At 36.3% G+C, this 16,096-nt stretch overlaps 1 protein-coding gene across 1 annotated transcript in view; it reads left to right on the top strand.

The window, feature by feature from the left end:
• The window catches only part of ADAM9 (ADAM metallopeptidase domain 9), a 98,506-nt gene that overhangs the window by 37,363 nt on the left and 45,047 nt on the right, over positions 1-16,096 (top strand). The window contains exons 12-14 of the mRNA XM_033104882.1: positions 7,236-7,407; positions 13,114-13,206; positions 14,151-14,346. Coding sequence (XP_032960773.1) covers positions 7,236-7,407; positions 13,114-13,206; positions 14,151-14,346 — 461 coding nt within the window. The remainder of the gene's footprint in view (positions 1-7,235; positions 7,408-13,113; positions 13,207-14,150; positions 14,347-16,096) is intronic.

The raw sequence follows: 16,096 nt of genomic DNA, 5'->3' as shown, positions 1-16,096 counted from the left end.
AATTAAATTTCTTTTTCTTACCTTAATATGGTATTGTAGATCAGTGTTTCTTAAACTTTGGGATATACTTATGTCTATGTGGAAAACATAGGAAAAATTATTCCTGGCTCCCCTGAAGTTAATTACATGATACACCAAGGAGAAATCTATTTTTTAATTAAATAAATAATTTCACAGAGCTTTAAGAAAGAAACGTATGTAGGTGCAGGTATGTACTTACACTTTTTTTTTTTTTTTTAAAGATTTTACTGGGGAAGGGGAAGAGGACTTTATTGGGAAACAGTGTGTATTTCTAGGACTGATTTTTTTTTTTTAATTGGGGAACAGTAGTGTGTTTTTCCCAGGATTCATCAGCTCCATCCAAGTCAAGTTGTTGTCCTTTCAATCTTAGTTGTGGAGGGCGCAGCTCAGCTCCAGATCCAGTTGCCGTTGTTCGTTGCTGGGGGTGCAGCCTGCCATCCCTTGAAGGAGTCGAACTGGAAACCTTGTGGTTGAGAGTACGCGTTCCAACCAACTGAGCCATCTGGCCACCCGGGAGCTCAGTGGCAGCTCATTGACTTCATTCTAGTTACGGAGGGCGCAGCTCGTTGGCCCATGTGGGAATCGAACCGGCAACCCTATTGCCCAGAGCTCGTGTTCTAACCACCTGAGCCACCTGTCCGCCCCTGTAGTTACACTTTTCAGTAAACCAGTTGATAGACCAAAAGATGTAAGAACATGGAAAAATTTACATCTGAATTAGAAATTAGGGAAAGGTTTCTGCTAGATTCAGTGCAGGTTGGATTATAGATTGAAGGACTGCCTATATGAAGCATTTACTCATAAACCCCTTGAGAAAGTGCTGCATTGTCACTGTAAGTAGAAAAAAGAAAAAAACCTGACAGAGTCCTGTGAACACCCCCAATTTTGTAGATAAAGGTGGGAGGCAAGACAAAAGAGGAGAAAGAAAAGTTAACATTTATTGAACTCTTTTTATGTATCAGGAACATTTTTAAACACTTTAAAGGTATTAATCACTTAATGCTCAACAACCTAATGAGATGTCGATACTTGTTATCTCTATGGATGAGGAAACTCAGGTCACACATCTAAGGAAGTGTTGAAGCTGGGATTTGAAGTCAGGAAGTTTGGGTCCAGAGTCTATGCTCTTAGAACCCCTTCCTTTGCCAGGGTTCAAAAATAATTACAATAGAGTGTTTAAGCGTGAACAAGAACCATTGAGTTGTTGGGCTTCTTTTAGATGCAGATTTGTGATAAGCAACCAGGTTCCACCCTTATTTAGTAGGCAGTCGTGCTGAGCAGAGAGCTGGACATAGCCGCAATGCATCCATGAAATAGAAATGGACTCAGAGAAAAATCAGATATGGAAGATGTTCATCTTTAACAAACACAGATGAAAATGTCATGTGGGAAATATTCATGGCCCAAGAGTTCACTCCCTTTTTTACTTCCCTCAAGTTCCTGGGGCACAGAGAGAATAATAAAAACTTCTGTTAGCCAGTGCTTTATCTTTAGGTCTAAGTGTATAATTTTAATCACATCCTGGTGGAAAGGGAAGCACTCAAGCAGGATTTACTGCAACATTTGTCTGTTTTTGAGCAAATTCTAGACTGAGAAATAGATACAGAAGAATTAGAATAGTGCTTATGAAAAAACTGTACTTAATAGAAATGTAATTATATTCACAAGAAAAGTCATGTTTGTAAAAGATTTCCTGTAGGAGAGGGAAGTAAATTTAGTATTTACTTTGGTTGGCAATGAGTTGAGAGAGACATAAATTCAGGGAACAAGAAATGAATAATCAGCAGTGAGATAAACAAGAGACTAAGATAAAAAGCAGAGCATTCAGAGGAAGGAATGTCATGAAACAGTGCTATAGTGGAATTTAAAATGGTATGAGAAGCAATGAAGAGTGGACCCATATTTCATTCACTCATCAAGTATTAATTGAGCACTGTGTGCCAGACTTTGTTTCAGGAACTTGGAATATCTCTGAGAATTAGATAAAGACTTGCCCTTCATGGAATTTACATTTTAATGGGGAAGACAAACTATTAACATAATAAATACATCAACAATGTAGAACAATAGAAGGTGGTAAGTGCTACAGAGAATAAAATTGAGCAGGATTGGCAGAACAGGAAGGTCACGTGCGGTGCTGTGGTGGTGATGGTAGAGGTCAGTTGGCAATTTTAAATTCATATTGTCAGGGTCAGCTTCTTTGAGATGACATTAGACCGAGTACTTGAAGGAGGTGAGTAGAAAGTTGGCTGTGTGGATATCTGAGGGAAGAGCAAGTACGAAGGAACTGTGGTCAGGATAAAATTTTTCTTTTCATGATGGAAGAAATTATAGCAGATTTGTATGCTAATAGAACTCATGGGTATTAGAGTGCATTTAGTAGAGGGGAAAATTGATGATCTAGGACAGAGAGGGAACACTGCTGGAGTAGTTCTTAAGTGGGTGAGAGGGTATTAGATCTGGAGCAAGAATGGAGGGGTTGGCTTTACTGGAGCTCTAGTAGGGTGTCTGGAATTAGGAATAAATCGATGTAGCTGGTAGATGGGTAGGTGTGGTGGAAGTCTGTGGTTCAGTTTTGCAGTGAAGTAGGAAGTAGGTTCATCAGCTGAAAGACAGGATGGGGAGAAGCTGTTGGGGGTTTCGGGGAACGGAAGGTATGAAATAGTGGTGGAGTAGAAAGGGGGAGTAAATGGATTACAGTGGCAGCTTTAAAGGGCCGCTTGCGGTTCATAGTCATGAATTTCAAGTGAGATTAGTCATGCGGTTGGGTGTTTTTGTCCAGCCACATTCAACTGTATAGGTACATAAGACAGTTGGATTTAACTAGGTTTTGGTTAGGCCAAGTACAATGAAGTAAGAGGGGCAAGAAAGTCAAACCTGTACGCAAAGGAGTAATTAGAATGATGGATCATGATATTTAAGCTGGATAATGCTTAGGAAAAAGAAGACATCAAGGGGATGAAGGACGTGAAAAGGGGAGACATCAGTGAATTGGATGTCCTGGTGGGATTAAAGGTATATTGCAGTATAAAGCTTTATTAGTGGAAGAGTGGAATGCATAAAATTCAGATTGTAAATTATAATTCTTGGTGATGGTAAGGTGTCCATTAAAACCATGGCAATGAGTGGTTGACTTGGTGGAGAATAAGATCATTGGAGGAAAGGAGTTCAAGCCCCTGAGAGTTCACGGGATTAATAGAATTATCTACCTGTATATTGAAAAAGGCAAAAATTAAGACAAGAATAGTATTAGAGTGACAATGTTAGTAAGCAGGATGTGAGAGGTAATGAACTGTTTGGTAGATGTTAGTAACAGATCAAGGATAATGGGTAATTTAATTTTATGGTATTCAAAGCTGGGAGATTTAGGAAGGAAGGGAAAAGAATGGCCTAGAAGCAGCAATCTGGAGGAAGAACACTGATTTCATCTCTAGTTGTATGAAGGTTTTGGGAAAAAAACTACCACCACTTGAGATGGTTCTAGTGGAAGCTGTGAAATTGGGATAGCTGAGTTTCAAGTACAGCTTAAAGGTGAAGGGTACTTTTAGAGAAGAGGTTATGGACATGGAAGCTTTTGCTGTGAATTCCAGAGTGCATAGTAAGAGAACAGGATACATATGAAGCCTCATGGGTATTAGAGTACAAAAGACAGGAGCCTACGTATGGAGTTGGCTCTTAGCTTATTACGGTCTTTGATGTAAACAGGAAAAAGGACATAATGAGATTTGTCCTAGTAGACTAAAGGAAGATAACGTGTGAGGGATGGAGAGGGGTTCCCTCGTGACCTCTGTCAGTAGATTCTAGGAGGTCTAAATTGATCTCAGTCCTAGTATAGGAACTCACTTTGGTCCTGGTTGGGCCTTGATACCTATTCAGAAATGATCTGCAAGTGACTCTTGATAAGCTTTCTCAGGTTACAGGGGGAAAGGACATAGACATTAAAAATTAGAAAGATGTGATAGATACTGCGAACATAGTGAAATGACAGTTTATGGGCCATTAAACTTACCGGAGGAGCAACCAGAACAAAGGGTACTTGAAGGATAAAAAATTAAATATAAAAAGCATTCTACATAGAAAAGAAACAACAAACCCAAAGAAGGTATTATTAAAGTATTACAAAATGTAGAGTATAAGATGTAATGTGTTCTCTGATTATTTCCAGATTACTCAGAAAGAATGACTTAAATGATAGTTGATGTTTTTTCCCATCACATCCTGGGAGACCATTTCTATCATTGTCAGTCACATCTATCTCCTTGTGAAGCAGTTTTGGAAAATTCACCTCAATGTGAGAAGAGAGATGAGGAGGTGCTTTAAATTAATATCCTAGTGCCGAGAGGTGACAGGGAGAGAATAGGAATACTTTAGTTGCTATTCAAACAGAGTATCTGGAGAAAGATCATCCTTCTTATTACTGTAGGTTCCGTCCAAGGATGACTAGGGGAAGAATATCTTCATTTTAGCATCCAAAGCACTGCAAAGACCAACATGCTATCTCTCCGTCTGCTAAGAAACACCAGAAGTGCTTAGGATTTTGTTATCCTTTTCAGTACTCTAGTCTACTTCATTGTGAGTGAAACAGATTTTTTTTTTTTGTAGATTGCTTTAGGATAAAACATTTAAAACATTATTTCTATGAGAAAATGTATTCCAACTTCTAAATAACAAAGCTTATTTAAAAAATAACTTGTTTAGAAGTGGTGGACTCTGTGTGGATTAAAATTAAGGACTCAAGTGTAGGAGTACACATGACTGCAAAACTCCTATGCCTACTGGCTGGTTAATATAGTCTTACAGGAAACATTGGATGTGTACTATGTGGCAGGCTCTGTACTAATCACAAAAACGTCAACAATAAGAAACAAAAAAACAATTACAAACCTCTGTTCAACTGAAGTCTCCTCTGTTTGTTAAGTAATCATTACATATTCTTGTTTGACATTTCCACTTGATGTCTATTAGACTCAAACTCCTGTTTGTCCCTCTTCAAACCTGTGCTACCCAGTCTTCCCCATGCCCGTTAAAGATGATTCCTTCCTCATAGAAGCTCAGGACAAAAATATTGGAGTCATCCTTGACTTCTCTATTTTGTCACATTCTTCTTCTTAATGGCCGTGCCGTTAAACCATTTAAATAATCCAAACGCTTCTTACTTCTTCCACTGCTATCCTTCTGGTCTGTCATCATCTGTACAGTACATTTCTGCAACAGCCTCTTGCATGGTCTTCCTGCTTACCGTAGCAACCATGGTGTTCCTGTTCAGATCAGGTCAGTCCTGCTCAACACTTTCCATTGTGTCATTCTCCCAACCCCCAAACCCCATCTCCTTATTGCCCTCATAGCAAAAGGTGAAATTCTTACGGTGGCCTATTCACACCTTTGCTCAGGGTATCTCACATTACACATTCCTTCCTTCACTGACTCACTTCACTCCCACTCACTTCCGTGTTCTTTGAGCGTGCCAGCAGGCTTCTGTCTTAGGGTTTTTGTACTTGCTATTCCTTCCCCCTGTAATGTTTCCCCCCAGATACCCAGTTTTGATTCAGTTGTCACAATGTTTCTAGTGCCTGTCTTGTCTGCTCTTTTAAAAATTGCACTTCTTCCCCTGTGCAGGCCATCTCCTTCATCTCCTCCTCACCTTTTCCTCCAATAGCACTTATCTCTAACATACTATTGACTTTACTTACTTGCTATGTTTGTAGTCTCTCTCACTAAAATGTCACCTTCACAGGGGTGGGGATTTTTTTTGTCTGCTTTGTTTACTGTTTTATCCCTTACACAAAGAGTACCTTGTACATAATAGATGTTCAACAAATATTTGTTGAATGGGTGATATTGTACAAAAGGACTCCTCACAATATTCTTAAACAGAAAGTAGCAAGAAAAGGAAGAATATGGAGAACAAGTGTTTTTGTTATTGCTAAAACCCTTGTGCCAGGTATTTTCTTTCTGTGTGAATCAAAATACTGTCTTTGCTCATTCTTTTCTAATAGACAGTTGATTGTTCAGGTCCCTTCTCTGCCAGTCAATCTGTTAAAATCCTTCAACATACCACATTCAGAGCTTTCTTGTCAAGTAGTATTAACAAAATGTTCTGGGCAGACTGCTTTTCATTCCCAAGAGCCTAGAGCCAGGGCCATCTATTTCCCTGGAGACTTTGGGCCAGTTAGCAAAGAGGAGTGTAAATTGTATGCCCAGGGGACAGAGTCTCACAGAAAGGATCTGTTTCTTGGATTCCTTGGATGTGTAAAGACTCAACATAGATAGGAATGCCTCCTCAAACATTATAAAGCAATCGTTTTCATTCCCACTGCTACATTGGCACCAGTGCTCAAACTGATGAAAAAAAGATTCTTTCAAACCAAATTTCTCTGATTAAAATTTTAATGTGACTTGGATTTCTCAAAGATTCTTGTTGTATATATGGGTATGTTTCCCACTAGTCTTCAAAAGTAAACATAGCTGGTGAGATTATCTGAAAAAATTTTATAGTTATCGAGAAGAACAATAATTTAAAAAACCACAACAACATGTAGAACACATCCAAGTTGCATTTGTATAAATCTCACATACACATCTTAAGTTGGACATCTTCTAGAAGCCTGCTAGCCTTCAAAGTACTAACCATTGTTCTCAGGATTTATCCTAAAAGACACTTAAACCTCCAACTGTAGCTGAAATTCTGCTGTGCATTCTGCTTCTTGACGGCTGTGGTGCATCCTCATAATGTTGCCCATTCACATTATTTTCACATAGCTCATAGTAAGTGAAGGTGAGGGGAACATATGAATGTTACCCTGTGGAGTCAAAAAAAAAAAAAAAAGATTTGGGAAACATAGAACTAGCTTCAAATATTTGAAGAACTTATACTATGGAAGATAAGTAAAACTTAATTCTGGATGACTAGTTAATTTTTAAGGTCTCTTCTGATGATGAGATTTATGATTTTTTATTTCAATGTAAGTGATATGTTTGGAAGATATTTTCATGGAGCTATAATATATTGTAACCAAAATAGTGAATTATGTGCTAACTGAAATAATGTTCTATATTTATTAGAAATAGATATTAATTCTCATTTCTCTCTATTTTGGTTAGTTTATTTTCTGCTGTTTTAAATATTCACAACTTGTGAGTGGAAGACATGACTTAAAATTTTCAAAATGAATAATTGCTACAATATAAGGTCTTTTTCTTAATGTTTATTATAGAGGTTCGAGAAACTTTAGCAGTTGCAGTGCCGAGGACTTTGAGAAGTTAACTTTAAGTAAAGGAGGAAACTGCCTTCTTAATATTCCAAAGCCTGATGAAGCCTACAGTGCTCCTTTCTGTGGTAATAAATTGGTGGACTCTGGGGAAGAGTGTGACTGTGGTACTCCAAAGGTCAGTGTAATTTTTTATATTTGCTTTGTGAAATTACCTCAGGATTTGCAAAATATAAAATAGCTTGCTTTGGGCAACTCTGGCATAGGAACTAAAGTAACATTTAGTGGCAAAATGAGGACTGGTATTTTGCTTGTTGGGATATGTTCCTGGGATTGGTCATCTCCTCTGAACATAACTAATGGTGTCACCTAGTTTGGTGTCAAGAAAGTGCCATATTTATACCTCTACTTTTTGCTACCTTCTACCATTTCTGCTGTGGTTATTGGGCCATTTACTTAGTTGAAAGAACGAGTCAGTTTTTCACTTGGATCTGCAATTGTAAAGCTTTCACTAGTTTGGCACTGCCGTTGCAGAAATATTCATTCAGTTGAACTCATTTTAATTATAAATTGAAGCTAGCTTATTCTCCAGAGTCCTTCAGTAACAAAGTTCTTGGTATACAAATTAGCATTCTCTCTTTATTAACCTTCAATTACCTACTGATCTCTGGCTTTATCACACCTACTACCCAACTTATTGCCGTAAGCCCATGCTCATCTTCATTATTATTGTTTCAAATCTTAACTGTTCTCCTCCCAAAACGGCCTACCTAGATGCTTTCCTCCTAGGCCTGCATTAAATTATAAAGAAATTTGTTCATTTGTGTGTAAGCTTTACTATATTCTCAGTCTTTTCCACAAATTCTTCTTTTGCCTTACCAGGCTTTTGCCAGACTCACGTTCTAGAAAGGCAGTATGTATTTTATGATGAAATTGTGATGGGCCTTCATTGAATGATTGCTGTATGTCAGGGACTTCTGCTAAATGTTTTACATGATATAATCCTCACAGCAATCCAAAGATACTGATATTTTTTATGTTCTCATTTTCAAGTGAGGAAAATAAGTCCTAACAAGGTTATGTTTAATTTCTAAGTTAACATTATGCTGCTAGGATGACCAAAGCCTTCTCCTTTTCCAGACATTCTCAGATCTTTCTCCTTAAATATTTTGCTATCTCCTGACTGTTTAGTTCACTACCAAACTTATTGAAATAGTCTCTATTTTCTTCTTGAGATTTCACACTACAAAATTACTCCTTAAAAAAATAAATTCCCCTGCCTGTCAACTATCATAGGTTTTTCTTGGTATAAAAGTTTCAGACAGTAAGTACAAGCAAAATTTCCCTTTCATACCTTTGTTTCTCCCATAAATTTTCTAACTTCCTTCTGCAGTGGTAATCATTCTTATAAGCTTAGTGTATTCCTTTTCGACTTTCTTCTATTACACATTTATACAGTATGCATATTTGTAAATAGTTGGGTTTGTTTTACGATTTTATTTTATTACATAAATTAAATCAGACATAATAGCAGAGTTTTATTTTCTGTTAATATACCTTGGAGATTTTTCCATGTCATTACATTATATAGACATAATCTTTTAATGTCCTGATGTCCTGATTAATATTCCGTTATAAGGGTGTACCATGATTTATTTAACTGTACTCTTATTAATGGGCATTTACTTACTGTAAGTAGTATTTTTCTGTTGCAGAGAGTATATCCTTGTACGCCTCAGGTATTTCTCTAAGATAATTAATTACATGACGATAGAATAACTGAATTGAAAAGTATTGTTTTTAATTTTATTAGAGACTACCACATTTCCTACAAAAAGACTGAGTCAGTTTGCATTTCTGCCAACAGCGTATCAGTGACCCCCATAGTCTTGCCAGCACAGGATCATGTTTTCTTAATTTCAGTGGGTGAAAAGCAAGATGTTGTTTACCTTTCTGTCTTTTCATATGCTTATAGACCACATGCATAATTTTCTTCTATGAATTATTGTTTTATATTCCTCATCAGTTTTTATGTTGAATCGATTATTTTAAATTGATTTTTAGCAACTCATATATTATGGGCAAAGTCCTTTGTTGACTATGTTCTAATATTTCCCCTCTGTCTGTTACTTACCATTTAGTTTTCAAAAATTAATCGACTTTATCTTTTAGAGCAGTTTTAGGGTCACAGCAAAATCCAATGGAAAGTACAGAGATTTCCCATGTGCTGCGTGTCCTCACACGTACACAGCTCTCCCATTGTCTGCATCCTGCAGCACAATGGCACATTTGTTACAACTGAGGGCTCTACACTGACACATCATTATCACCCAAAGCCTGTAGTTTACATTAGGTTTTCACTCTTGGTGTTAGCTTTTCATGTGATGTATTTTATTGTATTGGAAATTAAAATTTAAATTGATCAATTTTTTTCCTTAAGACTTTGTGAATTTTGTATTTTGACCAGACTTTTAGGACGCCTGTTTCAAAATAATCATCATAGCCCTTCGATAATTTCTTCTAGCATTTTTTAAAATTAAACACTTTTGTATTTGCTCCTTAATTGAGGGGATCACGTGGACTGAACTAGAAAATTAACTTCCATCCATTGATGGTCAATCGTTGCAGAACCATTTAAAATCGTACTGCTTTTATCATAAACAAAATTCTTGTATACATTGTCTGTGTCCTGAATCTCTATTCTTTTAGGAAGCCATCTGCCTGTCTTGCACAGTGTTTTTGAAAAAAATTTAACAGCTTTATTGATGTCAAAATGTTAAGTTTGGACTTTGGTAAGGAAAGGATTTATTCAGAATAAAGACTGTTGTAATAGGGAGACCACTCTGATCTCAGACATCTGGAAGTGTTTCAGAATCAATGAGAAAAAGATTTTTCTTTCATAAGGTAAAGGTGGGGCAAGTAGAGATAAGCAGAGTCTTTTAAGGGAAAGCTGATAAGCAAGGGGAAATAACTGGTGAGGACTTACAGGAAAATCTGTTCTGCTGTGGTCGGCTGATTTCCAGAAGAAGCTGATGGGGGGAGGGCACTTTCCACTTTTTTTGTGGGGACAAGCAGAGTTCAGGGACCTATAGGAAAGAAAGAAGACTTATTGAAGTTTGGTCAAGACAAAGCAAAGGATAAGAAATAGGCAATTAGGAAGTCTTGGTCAACAATAAACTGCACATGTTTAAAGCATACAAGTTAGTAAGTTTTGACACATGTATACATAAGTGAAACTATTGCCACAATCAAGATAATGAACATATCATCATCCCCAAAAGTTCTTCGTGACCCTTGCCAATCCCTTCTTCCCACCCCTTTTTGTTCCCCCATTCTCCTCAGGCAATTACTGATCTGCTTTCTGTCATTACAGGTTAGTTTGCATTTCCTAGAATTTTAACTCTTTTTTTTCTATCTAGTTCATCACTCAGCATAATTTTGAGATTCATTCACATTGTTATTGTGTCAGTAGTTCATTCATTTTTATTGTTATCATTGAGTAGTATGAATATACTACAGTTTGTTTATTCATCTATTGATATATATTTGGGCTGTTTGCAGTTTTTGGCTATTACACATAAAGCTCCTTGAACATTCACATGTAATATGGACTTACGTTTTCATTTCTCTTGGGTAAATATCTTGTAGTGAAATGACTGGGTCATATGGTAGGTGTGTGTGTGTGACTCTCTCTCTGTGTGTGTGTATATGTGTAGATTTATGTAGTTTGTCCCATATACAGATTTGTGTAGCCATTACCTTAGTTAAAGTTCAGAACTATTCCATCACCACAAAAGATCTCCCGCCTGCTACCTCTTTGTATTCATGCCCACCCCAACTCTAGCCCTTATTCCTGCCCCTTGCTGTTTCTAGTTTGTTTTCCATCTTTGTTTTGCCCTTTCAATAATGTTATTAGGTTGGTGCAAAAGTAATTGTGATTTAAAAGGTTAAAAATATTATAATTGCAAAAACCGCAATTACTTTTGCACGAACCTAATACATAAATTGAATTATATAACATGATCTTTTAGGCTTTTTTCACTAAGCATAATGCCTGTGAGGTCTCTCTCGGTTGTTGCATGTATTATTATTTTGTTCCTTTTTATTGCTAATCATAGTCCATTGTATGGATGTTACTACAGAGTAGGAATGAAATTTATGCTGGTATTTTCACCAGCCCAGAAGTTCTTGTCAGGAGTTTGTTTAACCATTCACCCATACAAGGACTTTTGGATTGTTTCTAACATTTTGTTATTATGAATTATATGAATTGTTTCTCACTGTTTATCATCAAAGAATTAAAGAAAAATATGGTCTATGAGTAAACAAAGACAAACAGAGAAATGTAAACTATACTAAAGAACCAAATGGAAACTTACTGAACTAAAATGTGCAATAAATGAAAGATACACTGGGTAGAATTAATAGACTAAGATGGCAGAGAAAAGAGTCGGTGAACATGAGGCAGAGCCAAAGAAATAATCCAAAGCAAAGAATAAATAGGAAGGATTAAAGAAAATGAACAGAACTTCAGCGACATGCAGGCACTATCAAATGAGTCTAATGTCACTGCAGGTGAAATCCTAGGAGGAGAACGAGAATGAGGGGAGAAAAATATTTAAAGAAATAATGGCTGAAAATTTCCCTAATTTGAGGAAAAATATTAAATTATAACTCCAAGCACTAAGTGAACCCAAATCAGAATCATTACAGAGAAAATTCACCTAGATATGTTGTAATCAAAGTGCTGAGATAAACAGAAAATAATGAAAGAAGCCAGAAGACAATGGGAAACAAATATATGAATGTAAGCTGGTTTCTTCCCTGAAGCAATATAGGCCAGAATATAGTGGAACAGCTAATTTACTGGGTTGACAGTTTTTTATGAAAAAAAACTGTCAACCCAGAATATATACTTAGAATATATACTTAGGAAAAATATTCTTCAAAAATTAAAGAAAACTTATTTCCCCTGCCCTTTCTTTCCTTCACCTTTCCCTGATTTTCTTCTCTTCCCTTCTCCCCTTTCCTCCCTTTCCCAAACAGTTCAGACCTGAAGACATCAATTGGAACCTAAAAGAGTAGATGTCTTTGCGGGTGGGAGATTGTGGGGTGTGGAGCCATGGTGGCTCAAAGAAGGGATGAGAAAAGGCAAGCAAGATTACATGTTCACATAGGGAGAAGACCCACTCTACAGAGAAGTCAGACCCTGATCATGAAGAGAAATGCACTTGTGGATGCTTAATTTCCTGTGATTATTAAATACACTGTTATGGACTGAATGTGTGACCACCCTAAATTCATGTGTTAAAGCCCTAACCCTCAGTGTGGCTGTATTTTCATATGGGGAATCGAGGGAAGTAATTAAGATTACATGAGGTCATAGGGGTAGGGCCCTGATCTGATAGGAATGGTGTCCTTATAAGAAGAGACACTATGGAGCTTACTCGCTCTCTCTCTCTGAACACACACACTGAGGAAAGGTCGTATGGAAATACAGCAAGAAGGCAGCTGTCTGCAATCCAGGAAGAGAGTCCTCACCAAAAACTGTATTGGCTGGGAGTTTGATCATAGACCTCTGGCCAGAACTGTGATATAATCAATTTCTTTCATTTAATTAACCAGTCTATGGTATCTTGTTCTGGAAGTACCAGCAGGCTAAGACACGTACTCTGTGATTTCAGTCCTTTGATACATGTCGAAACCTAAATAGTTATAATTAAAGAGTCACTGACAAATCCAGAAGGATAATGCTTGTTTCCAGAGATTAACTGCTATAGCCAGGTTAGAAAGAAATAGATTTTAGGCCTAAGATAAGAATTTTATTAATGAATATTGATGACAAAAGCTCATTTCTTTATTGACAGTCATTTTCTCTTTATAGGAATGTGAATTGGACCCTTGTTGTGAAGGAAGTACTTGTAAGCTTAAATCATCTGCTGAATGTGCATATGGTGACTGTTGTAAAGACTGTTTGGTAAGAAATTCCTTCCTATTTGGGGAAAAAAAAAAAGAAAAAATGTGTATATCAAGATTTGTTTTCTCCGTTCTATAAGAGAGCAATGTTTTTATTACATAATTATATGAAAAATTTTATGCCACTTGTCTGAAATTTTGTACCACGTTCTTTTACGACAAATGTCCTAATGAGATTTTTTCCTAAGTAGAAACAATTTTTTTCTGATTTTAAGAATAATTTATGTTTTTTATTAAAAATTCAACAATACCAAAATATAGAAAGCTGACACTGAAAGACTATCATTTTAACCTTCCGCAGGTAGCCATTGTTGATAACATGTTATTATGTTAATTTAGTTGCTTTTTCCTATACAAGTGTGTGTGTGTGAGTAAGCAGATATACATATTTTTTCTATCTTTTTTTTCAATAAGGTATTATGGACTTTTTTCTATTCATGTAGTTTGACATGGTTGTATAGTTAGTACTCCTTTGTGTGGCTAAACTGTAATTACCATACCTAGTCAACTAATGATGGACATTTAGATTGCTTCCAGTTTTTGTTTATAAGTAGTATTCTTGGGGGCAGAGTATGTATATTAAAATATTTGACACATATTTTATTTATTTTGCACAAATGTGCTAGTCTGAACCCACCAGTGTAATCACAAGCTTGTTGTTAGCAAGTGTTATAATCCTGGTTAGTTTGATAGGTTTAGAGTGCTTTTATATCTTTGTTTAATTTGCATTTATGTTGGTTATCAATGAGGTTATGTTTTTTCATTTTCTGTATTTCATGACTTTTATGAATCGCCTGTTATCGGCCTCTGTTCATTTTTCCACTGGGTTATTTAATCTTTTGTTGTTGTTAGAACTTTTATAGATATAAATGTTGTGGTTTCAAATTTGATTAGTTTGTGGAATTGTCCTGATATTTCGGTTTCATTTGAATCTTATTACCCTAGTTTCTTCCAGGAGGTACTTTATGCCGAGGAAAAACCAATGAATGTGATGTTCCAGAATATTGCAATGGTTCTTCTCAGTTCTGCCAGCCTGATGTTTTTATTCAGAATGGATATCCTTGCCAGAATAACAAAGCCTATTGTTACAATGGCATGTGCCAATATTATGATGCTCAGTGTCAAGTCATCTTTGGCTCAAGTAAGATATTTTATCTATAATTGATTGCTTTTATTTATTTATTTATTTATTTATGCTTTAAATTTTGTTAAAAAGGGAAATAAAACATTACTGCTAAAATTGAAGTTTCCTAGTTTCCTCTTTCCTGTCATATCTCCTTCCTTTTCTATAGGTGGTCGTGATCATGAATTTCATGTGTCCAAATTCAGTCGGTGATTTTTGTTTTTACTCCCTCTCTCTATTTATCATCTCTCAATTCTATGTATATAAACAATATATGAATATGTATAACCTATATGCAGAGGGTGCCAAAAAATGTATACACATTTTAAGAAAGGAAAAAAACTGTATTAAAATTGTAATATAATGTATGATGCTAGCATTCATTTGATTAGCGCCATCTTTTGAATGAACACATACTACATATTGCTACCGTAATTCAATTAAACTTCAAAAAGTAATACATAGGTAACATCTCTTAAAATGTGTACATTTTTTGGCACCCCCAATATAAACGATCATATTTTAATTTTAATAAATTCATATAAATAGTATGGGGATATACATAGGAATCTGCTCTTTTCGTTTTTCACTCAAAGTGTTTTTGAGATCCATCTGTATTGATATACTTAGATATAGTGTGTTAGAGTATTCCATTATATTAATGGAATCTGTTCTCTTACCGATAGATATTTAGGATGTTTAAAAAATTTTTTGTCTCTTTTTAAAATTTTCATTTTTATCAAAGTTATATTTATACATAAAGATCCAAATTTATTTACAATGTTTTATGAAAAAATAAAGTGTACTTTCACCTAATATCCCCATCCCTTGAGGCAACCACTTTTATGTTTCCTAGGTGATTATTTTTTTTTACTTGTTCTGTGTCTTTAGAGAATGCCTTGGTAATTCTACTTTTTGATTTTTTTTCCATACTAGACATTAACTGCTAATTTCTCACTATGGAAGATGAGAATTTAGTTTCTTCTCTTCTCTCAGCCTTTGTCAACTCTCATCATACTCATGCTCATTTTCCATTCTCTAGCCTTTTAATATGGAATAATTGTAATTTTAATTACAGCAGTGAGGACTGTTGTGATATTCTGATTTATAATGAGAAATATATATTTGGTCTTTGTGCACTTCCTGGCAGGGAGCTCCTAAAACTTGGAATTTCCTAAGTGACGAGAGCCATAAAAGTATCTTTTGTTATGTCAATAAAGTAACTTTAGGAAAGCACCTGCTTAACCTAAGGATGGGGTTTGGTTGCCCAAGGAACCAACCATGTGATTAGAGGTTGGAATGGAACATTCAGTCCCCGCCAAACCCCCCCCCCCCCCCCCCCCCCCCCCCGCCAGGAAGGGGAGAGGTGCTGGAGATTGAGTTAATCGGAATGGCCAATGATTGAATCTATGTCCTGAAGCTCCATATAAAATCCCCATAGGGTTTGGAGCTTCTGCCTTGGTGAACATGTGGGTAATGCTGTTGTACTTCGAGAGGACTTGGAAGCCCCGTGCCCTTTCCCTATACCTTGCACTATGCATCTCTTCCATCTGGCTACTCCTGAGTTAATATTGTTTTATAATAAACTAGTAATCTAGTAAGTAAAATGATTATCTGAGTTTTGTGAGCCACTCTAGCAAATTAATCCAAGGAAGGGGTTTTGAGAACCTCTGATCTAGAGCCTGTTGGTCAAAAGCACAAATGACAACCTGGACTTGCAATTGGCGCCGTAAGTGGCAGAGCAGTGGGGAGGGCAGTCTTGTGGTGT

Source organism: Rhinolophus ferrumequinum, chromosome 4 (assembly GCF_004115265.2).
Source record: "Rhinolophus ferrumequinum isolate MPI-CBG mRhiFer1 chromosome 4, mRhiFer1_v1.p, whole genome shotgun sequence".
Taxonomy (NCBI): domain Eukaryota; kingdom Metazoa; phylum Chordata; class Mammalia; order Chiroptera; family Rhinolophidae; genus Rhinolophus; species Rhinolophus ferrumequinum.
The sequence above is the reverse complement of the archived record's forward strand: the minus strand, read 5'-3'. Positions and strand labels throughout refer to the sequence as shown.